Genomic DNA, 9609 nt, shown 5'->3' with positions numbered 1-9609 from the left:
ACCTTGAATAATTATCCTGTTGACAGCATACTTGATCATTGAAAATCACAAATGTTAATAACAGCTATTATTATCCATTGTGCAATTATAGTGAGGCTATGACTGTCTAGTTCTTTATCCTTTGATCCTTTGCTATGAAGTTGTAAAAATAAAAATTCTGCCCTTAGAGGGTAGTATTGTCTTGCCACTTTTATGGCAAGACAATTTTCTTGGTAGTTGCAGCAACGCTGGGATGAATATTGGCTCTCTACCTCTTTGCTAAAAATTCCTGGAACCTGTTTTTAGGCTTTTTGAAAATTCTGCAGCGCAATCATTCTTTCTTATTCCAAATCCATTGTTTTCTGTCTATGGATAAATGAAGAAACTCTAGAAATGTTTGCCCTGCACTTATATCAGAATACAGTGAAGTGTAGTTTTTGTTAATTGTATTAAGTTGAATTACTTTCTGTTTCCTGGGACCAGAAGAAAATGTTACTATAAAGCAGGTCATTTTGCAAATAGTTCTTATATAAATATTGATTGGAACTTCCAGCAGACCAGTAAAACAAAGTTACTTCTCTATGAACCAACAAGAGTTAAGTTTTATAGCAATAAGCTGTAATTACTGGCGCTAAACGCAAAGGTGAATTTTTAATAACAACCCAGATAAGGCATAGGTTTAAATAATTGTAGTCAATATTTACAATACAGCAGCCAAAATAGGAAGAAATAAATTGACTGGATTTAGGCCGGGTGGAGTGGCTCATGCCTGTAATCCCAGCACTTTGGGAGGCAGAGGTGAGAGGACTGCCTGAGCCCAGGGGTTTGAGACCAGCCTGGGCAACTTGGTGAGACCTCATCTTTACAATAAATCAAAAAAATAAGCCAGGCATGGTGGCACACACTAGTAGTTCCAGCTACTTGGAAGACTGAGGTGGAAGGATCACTTGAGCCCAGCAATCGAGGCGACTCTTTAGCCACGCATGACACCAGGAAACAAGCTGGGGGAAGGAAGGTGACTCTCTCCTCAGTTCTGTCTTTTACATCTCACATGAGGACATCTGATCAGTGGAACTCAATTCATTTCTAGAAATGCAGTTGCAGAGGGACTTTGGGAAGTATGCGTGTGTATGTGTGTGTGTGTGTTTCAACATTCCAGCCTCTGCATTGTAGGAGGGCATGCTAGGAAGGTAAAATGAATGTTGAATACCAAATCACTGTCTATTATCATCCACCTATGGCTAGTCAATATCCACACACACAATTCTGTGCATTCATAAACAATATACAAATGTCATTTACTATTCTTTTGTACAACAATCGCAACTATAACATGTTGATTTAAGAACCATATTTCCCTTCTTTGAAAAGTGGCACTATAAAAATCCATCAGTCCCAGGGTGGTGTTTATTCCTCTTTGGGTTCAGTTATGCTCTCATCTTGATAGCCTCTATCCTAAGGACAATACAATTTATTTAACATAATGTTGGAAAGTAAGAGGGAGAAAGGTAAATTAATGAATAAATGCAGGCTGGCCTTCTTTCTGCTATCAGTCATGAGGGTCTAGCTAATGTTTAGAATGGTCTTGCTCCACTCCCATTCCCTCTTCCCTTTTTTGCTCAGTCAGCATCTCAGCTGACCCAGATTCTTTACCAGGTAGGATGACCCAAAGCTTCACTCCTGAGAGTCTGATTTTTAGAGATCCTGCCTGCAGACTTCTGTCACCTTCACAATGACATCTTCTACAAATTAAATAGTATGTCTCTTCATCTTCCAAAAGGGACCAAAGCACTAATCTTTGATTCCTCCAGGGATGCAGCATTGCCTTTGGTTCACTATTTGGCTCTTCGTGTCTTAAACAGCTCAAATCCACAAATTAGGGAGTCAAATGAAGATTCTGCAAGTTGATAAGCATGTCTATAATTATGCATTCTGGAGCGGCGATAACTACAGAGTAGGGTCAGGGACCCACTGGGCCATTGTAAAATGGACATGGGTTCAAACCAAACCTGATCTCCATGCTCTGTCCCCAGCACCACCCAACTCTGATCTACAGTGACTAGCTATTTACGTATGAGTTTTAAACTTCTAGTTGTATTGCTTTGTGACATTCTTACTTTTTTTTTAGAATTTTAAGGTCTTTTGTGGCTAGCATTTACAACTTCTGAGTATCCAAAAATAAGGTATGCTGTTTTCAAGGTGCAGATTTTGGTATTTATCAACTTGGTCTATTTTGTTATTCATGTATTTTATATTCTTTTTATCTACATAACATGAACTGAGAAAAGTGAATTAAAAGCTTCTATTAGTCTGTTTCCTACTATCTCCTGTAGTATCCTACTTGTTATTTGCTGTATGTCCATAGTTATGTAATTACTATGCATTGCTCCCCTTGGCATTACCAAGTATCCTTTTAATGATCTTTGCCCTGATTTTACTTCTTATGTTGAGATTATGCCCTTGCCTTCTGTTTGCATTTTCCTGGTATACCTTTGTTCATCAATTTTTCAGCTAACTCACTTTGTGAGTCTGTGATCCCATTTGAAAGTCGTTTCAATAGATAAGTTTAGCCCATTTACATTTACTTATGACATTTATTAATATAGCATATTTGGGTTAGGTTTATTTGTCATGAATATGCTAGGCTCTTTTTGCACATTAAAACATTTTCACGATATTGCACCCAGGTGCAAAGGCATGTGCTTCTAGTCCCAACTACTTGAGAGGCTGAGGTGGGTTACTTAATGCTCAGAAGTTCAAGCCAGCCTGAGACACACGAAACCCTGTCTCCTAAAAGAAAAATTTTTCTCCATATGTTTTCTTGCTTTATATGTATCTGTTCTGAAATTTGTACCAGGATGTTTTAATTGATGTAATAAGTTGGCAGACACAAAGACAAATAGCTTTGAAAGACTATTACTAACACTTCCCAAGAGAAGGGGGCATTCCATGCCACACCAGGTCACATGGGAAAGCACCAAGGTCAATTAGGAGACAAATAGCAAGGGGAAAGCCTAGGCCAGAGTCTTTACTGCTGTAGTGGTGATAAGTTGTTTAGGTGGGGAACAGGAAGTAAAACACAGATGTTGGGCTTGTGGTTGGAGTGTTTATAATGTGATTTTGTACACCCACAAAAACTGAATTGCAGAGGAGAACTAAACAACTTTGCTAGTTTTGTCCTGTGATAAATGAACACCATAGACAAATATAGAATCTAAGAAACATGGAACAGTTTATTCTGATAATTTAGGTTTATATCATCTTCTCGTTTATATATCTTCTTTATGTAATTGCTTTAACTGTTGACCTTTTAGATCTTTAGTCTTATTTTCCTCTTTGAACCAATGATGAATTAGTTTATTTCCTTTCTTCTGTCATGTCTATCACTTTATTTTGGTTGATATTATCTACATGATGACTTTTGTGAAATATGCTTTTAATTCTATTAATAATTTATCAGCTTTAAATATCTTTAAGCCCCACTCTAACCTTTAAACACAAAGCCATCATATTTATACTACCATCTGCTTTCTCTCTCCTTCTTTTTTGATTCCTGAATTTTCTTTCCTAGTTTTCCTGGCCTCCTAATTTTTTAAAAAACGAGATTTAAGGTCAGGTGCAGTGGCTCAAGCCTGTAATCCCAGCACTTTGGGAGGCTGAGGCAAGAGGGGTTCAAGAACAGCCTGGGCAACTTGGCGAGACCTTGTCGCTACAATCAAAAAATTAGCTGGGTGTGGTTGGTGCCTATAGTTCTAGCTTCTTGGAAGTCTGAGGTGAAAGGATCACCTGAGCCCAGCAGGGCGAGGCTGCAGTGGCCATGAGCGTGCCACTGTACTCCAGCTTGGATGACAAAGTAAGACTCTAAATCAAAAAAAAAAAAAAAGAGATTTAATATTTACATTGGGTACTATGGCAACACTCCTCACATTTATTTTAGTTTTGGTCCTGCATGTAAACACTTTCTATACACTGCCAGTTCTTTTAAAAATGTTTCCATTCATCTTGTAGTTTGTTGAAAGCTGTATTATATACATATGAATGATAGTATGGCTGCCTGCCCAGCACCATTTGAATCCTCCCAAAAAACATAAGAAATTCTGGTTTTATTGATCCTACCATCCTAAAGTAGAAGGGGAAAAATGTTCCAGCATTCTCTGAAAGGGGCTTATAATATGCCTTCTTCTATAAGATGTTTCTAGATGAGACTTCTCTTTCAAATTCAGCAATTTAGGGAGGCCTGATGAAGCATCTGTTTGTTGCTGTTCTAGTGTGGTTAGGGACATCCTTATACCTTTTCCTGGTGGAGAAGTGGACTATCAAAGTACAGGGATTCCAGACCAGTTTCTCTTGTTTGCAATGAAGAGTCTACAAACTACAGCTGTGGGCCAAATCATTATTATTATTATTATTATATTGTTAAGTAGTTGAAAAAAAACAAGAGTATTTTACATTCTCAATATATGAAAATTTTATGAAATTCAAATTAAAGACAAGTCAAAAATATAACTATAAATAATTTATAATACCACTTAAATAATATATGTAATTTATTTTTAGCCTCTTAGAGAATTTTTTTTTTTTTTTTTTTTAGTTGGAGTCTCACTCTGTCGCCCAGACTGGAGTGCAGTGGCCGCTTCCAGCCACTGCAGCCTCGACCTGCTGGGCTCTGGCAATCCTTCTGCCTCAGCCTTCCAAGTAGCTGGAATTACAGGCGCATGCTACCATGCCCGGCTGATTTTTGATTTATTGTAGAAATGAGGTCTCGCCAAGTTGCCCAGGTGGGTTTCGAAACCACGGGCTCAGGCAATTCACTCACCTTGGCCTCCCAAAGCATGGGATTACAGGCTGAGCCACCGAGCCTGGCCGAGAATTTTTTTTTAAGTTAACACATGACTTTATCATTTCTTAAATTAGTTTACCATATCTAACACGTTTTCCTATTATAACACTTTGGGACATCACTTTTCAGAGAACAATATTTTTTTCTTTTTGCATACTCTTCAGTATTGAGATGGCTTTAAACTGCTAATAAACCCATAGACTCTGACTTGGTAAACTCCTTTTACGTAGTTTGAAGCTGGTAAACCTTTGGGCCTTTTTTCAAGAGGTAACCCTGGTCATTTAGTGATCCAATAAAGTTTTCAAAATCAGCAACCTGGAAGAAAACAGCAAAAGAGTTAGCCTAAGAAGTAATATGCCAAAATATGACTTTAAAATTAATCTCTCAAACACTAAATTACAACATTAAGTTTCTTGAGCAAATAAAATTGTTTGTACTTCTTACACATAAAACTGCCTACATTTGAGTTTCAGATTCTATAATGCCAAAATAAATAAAAATTCTAGTATGAAGAGAATCTTTTATATATGTTTTAGGTTATCTTAAAAACAAAAATTAGCCTTGCTTTTGAAATTAAGGGAAAAATATACAATTTCCATAATGTATAATAGAACATGTTTAAAGTGCTATTACATTGATTTTCATGAGAAGTTTGAAGTAGGAAGAGCAGGTAGAATTGTGTCCATTTAACAGATGAGGAAACTGAGGTTCAAAGATTTTAGGATGATTTGCCCAGAAAGGACTGTCAGAAAAACACGAAGATTGAGTCTTGCTGCAGTGTTTCCCTTTATCTATCAATATGCTGAAAAACCTCTGAGAAGAGGTATGTATGGACCTTAAATAAAGAAAAACTGCTTTTTTTCTACTGTACATTAATAAGGACCCCTGAAATTATTACAAAAAGACTTATTAAGTATTTAGATTATCATACCTGAATGTTTAGCTCTTTGGCAATCTGCCGAAGTTGATGAAATTGAAATAAATTATTATAAGTTCTTTCAGCAATGTTGTTGAGAGCAGAAATAAATCTCTTTGCTGTCGACCTGTTGCTCATTCCAGAACCATGCTGCGATCGCTCAAAATCTAGGTTCCCAAATTCATCAGAGTAAGTTCCTAGCATGCTTAAGGGGAAGGAAAGAAAAAATTACCCAATGTGGCATAGCTATAGAAATTTTTGTCCTGAGCTTCCAGGTTAAAGAAGAAAAATTTGAAAGTAGCCAAGAGGCTCAATTAGCGAAAATTTAAGCATGTGTTTATTGAGTAGCCACTTTGAAATTCACTATTGGCATGGAATGTTAGAGGATAAAAATGTTTTGGACAGCTGCTGTATTTAAGAAACTTCTAAATTTGAAAAAAGAAATGTAAAAAAACACAAAATGGATAAAGAATACAAATACCTGGAACATACATTTTGATTCATGAAAAAAGTAAATTCTGAACACAATACATTTAGGCTTTACTGAATAAAAATTTTATGCAGTGTTCTAACTCCTGATGCAGCATCTGGCAAATAAAAGGTTTTTAAAAATACTCCAGGAATGAACTAGAAGACTTGCAGTAATGATGGCTAGGTATCAAAGGATATACCCATTACGCCAGATCTCATTTGCTTCCTCTTATTTTCACAGTATTGCCAAGGAAAGAAATATGCACTTGACAGTGAGTTTTTGTTAGAAGTCTGAAAACACCAATTAGAGATACAATTATCCATCTTCACGTTCATCTTCTCTACTCCAGCTATACTGTGGATTCCCTAACTGTACAATGGGACATGTTATCTCACAGCCAGGCTAATAGGAAAAGATGTTACTTAATCAATAATTAATCAAATATATACTGGTCACCAGCTAGGCAGTAAGCTTACAATGATGAAAACAGGTATAACCCCTCCCCTTAAGTAGCTTACAGGAATTACTTTTTTAATGGGTTATTTAAAGTAAAGCTTCATTTTGTTCCTTGTATAGGTAAGACCCTATATTAAAGAGAGTTAACTATCTAAATAGGAATATGAGTCATTCAAATAAGACTATTAAAAATGACAAATAAGATGGATAAATGTTTTCCTCCCTGATGTACAGAAAAATGTTATTTAAGGCTTTTATGATTAATCTACCATATGCTTGCTTCTCATAATAAAGTTGTCAGAAATGTTTTAGGTCAATACTAGTAAGTAATATTCACCTTAGTTATATTTATTTACCATACGCTATCCCAATTAATCCTCACAGCAACCCTATGATTGGGACTATTTGTATTCCCATTTTATAGATGAATTGACAAAGTCTTAGTAAGCTTAAGTGACTTGCCTAAGGTTGCACAACTAATGGCATATCTGGGATTTGAATTTGTGCTACATGATTTCATATGTGGAGAAAGGTATGTAAATGTTTGAGTAAGTTTCCTGAAATAGAAAAAAACTCACAATGATCTCTCATCTTTGAAGGTGACTCTGTTCTCTTCTGCTTCCTAGAATATTGATCCCCCCAAATATTTTCAATTTTAGGAGAAAACTTATGTGAACTGTTAATTACATGTAAACATTCAGTTTTTTTAAAACAGGTTATGTACTTGGCTCGTTCAAATGAGCTATGTCAGTTTAAGATTTTTTAAATTCAGGCTTCTGCTTTCCAGTTAAAATACCAAACCAGGGACAAAGATTCAACGAGGCTGACGAGATGAAAACTCTGAGATGGAAGATTTAATGAATGAATGATGACTACTAAGGCCATCTTTACCACCAGTGCAGGACATCTACTGAGGGTCTTGTGCCAGCCATGAATTTGGGCCCTGGGAATACACTGGAAAATGAGACAGATGAGGTCCTTGTTTTCATAAACTAAGGAAAGAATGCTTTTTTTTAAAGAATGCATGTTAAGCATATCAAACAGATAATTCACCATCTAATCTCAAAGTTTTTAACTGAGCTTTGATCTCTACCATGGAAACAGTGTTGGTAACTCCAAACTATTCTCTTTCCTAAAAATGTTTATAAAGCCAGTATACACACTTGGGCAATTCAGGGAAATAATCTGGTAACCTCATGTGGGTACTGTTTACACTTAAAAATAAGATCTCTTTTTCTAGCGACCCTAATGTAAAGTGAACTGAAACTAGTTCAAATTTACCAGCAAAGCAACTTTGAGAAGCAGTAGAAACAAAGAGTATCACAAAGCAATGCCCAAGGGCTTCTCTTGGATGGGAAAGCATGTGTAAACAGCATCTGATATGAGTATTCAGACGTGCAGAGAAATCCTATACCAAGTTCAAGCTGATCATAAATGAGCAGTATAGCATTTTTATTGAAAATGTGATTACAGCATAGTTTACTTTGTATAAGCATAATGCTCACATAGGAGAACTAATCTTCAGTGTCCAGAGACCAGTGGATTTATTGTGGAGAAACACCAGATAGCTAGTTCAAATAACATCTGTGGTCTAAGTCCTACAGAAACTGACTTATAATAAAGCCTCAAAAAGGGAATGTTATAGGTAAGAGAGAAAAGGAGTGGGATCACCTGCCCCTTAATTTGCTTGATAGACAGCAGTCAATGCAGTAGAAGCATGTGACATTCTTCAGTAGAGCCAGGCACCAGAAGGCCCAAAGGGCCAAAGGTCATTAAAAAGAAAAGGAAACCAGGAGAGGCAATCTTAGCCCCACTCCCAAAGGCAGAGAGTTCAAGTGCAGGACACACAAAGCAAGATGTACATATTCTAGACTGTAAGCAAACAGGCAACTTCTCATCATGAAATAAGAAGTCCCTACTTTTGGTCCTTGCTTTTTATAGAAAACATAAAATAAAAATGTTTTGAAATTTTACTTGGGTTCAGTGACTGACTTTCCTAGTGGAAAAAAAGATTTCTGTTAAGGAACCTCTAGGTTTCTTATTAGCCTGGTCTTTCAGGAAGGCATACCTACCAGAAGTCAGGTAGGCGACTAGTATTTGTGGCCATTCCTTTACTTCATATGCTAATACACCGAGCCCCCAAGAGCATGCTATATAAGAAAATCTAGTAATTCCTAGACTATCTGCTTGCTTATAAATAGCAATTGGAGGGTCTCCAACACAATGAGGTCAACTGGAGAAGGACTGAAGCTAGTTTGGGCAAACTTTCAGCTGCAAGATCCCTCAAATCCTAGTACTGAATCACATAAAGAGAAAAACTGATGATTCAAGCACTGTGTGATGTCATACTAATACTAATACTAACAATGCCGCATGCCACTGCCTCCAACCTAGGCGACAGAGTGAAACCCTGACTCAATTAATAATAATAATAATAATAATAATAGTAATAATAAATATCCATATCTCTATATATAATCTGTTAGGAATCTACTTTTCCAGGGCCACAGGGTATTTAGACATAGAAGGCAATGTTAAAAATTAATTGAAAGGGTTATGTTAGGAATTAGTTGAAAGGGTTGGTAACAATTAATTGTTAATAATTTTACTTATTGGGGCCAGCAATGAAAAATTAAGATCTGTCAATTCTAGATTCTTTAATGCTTTCGAAGATTGCCAATATAACTTCACTGTTGCTGACAAACTTTGACACCAAATTAAGGAAAAAGGTTGCTCTTCCATAGGTTGCTTATAAGGGCAGGAAACAAGCTGTAGATTATAGCTCAGACATTCAGAAGGTGGCATGCCCTTCTCCCCACATGCATATTTCCAGAGGGAGCAAAGCAGCCTCCAGGGACAAGCCAGTACCATTCTGGGGACAAAGAGTCAACTAGGTAAAGTCTCTCCCTATGAGCAAAAGGAGAAAAAGATCTGTACCTCAGAGAC

The 9609-nt window shown here is 36.6% G+C and overlaps 1 protein-coding gene across 1 annotated transcript in view; it reads right to left on the bottom strand.

The window, feature by feature from the left end:
- Window positions 1-4970: 4970 nt before the first annotated feature.
- Window positions 4971-9609, bottom strand: part of MCM8 (minichromosome maintenance 8 homologous recombination repair factor) — a 36540-nt gene continuing 31901 nt past the window's right edge. Inside the window, exons 17-18 of the mRNA XM_008064309.2 lie at window positions 5751-5940; window positions 4971-5134 (exon numbers count right to left, since the gene is read on the bottom strand). Coding sequence (XP_008062500.1) covers window positions 5042-5134; window positions 5751-5940 — 283 coding nt within the window. The 3' untranslated portion in view covers window positions 4971-5041. The remainder of the gene's footprint in view (window positions 5135-5750; window positions 5941-9609) is intronic.

This window comes from Carlito syrichta, unplaced genomic scaffold, assembly GCF_000164805.1.
Source record: "Carlito syrichta isolate Samal-C Ts95f unplaced genomic scaffold, Tarsius_syrichta-2.0.1 Scaffold307277, whole genome shotgun sequence".
In the NCBI taxonomy this organism is placed as follows: Eukaryota; Metazoa; Chordata; class Mammalia; order Primates; family Tarsiidae; genus Carlito; species Carlito syrichta.
The sequence above is the reverse complement of the archived record's forward strand: the minus strand, read 5'-3'. Positions and strand labels throughout refer to the sequence as shown.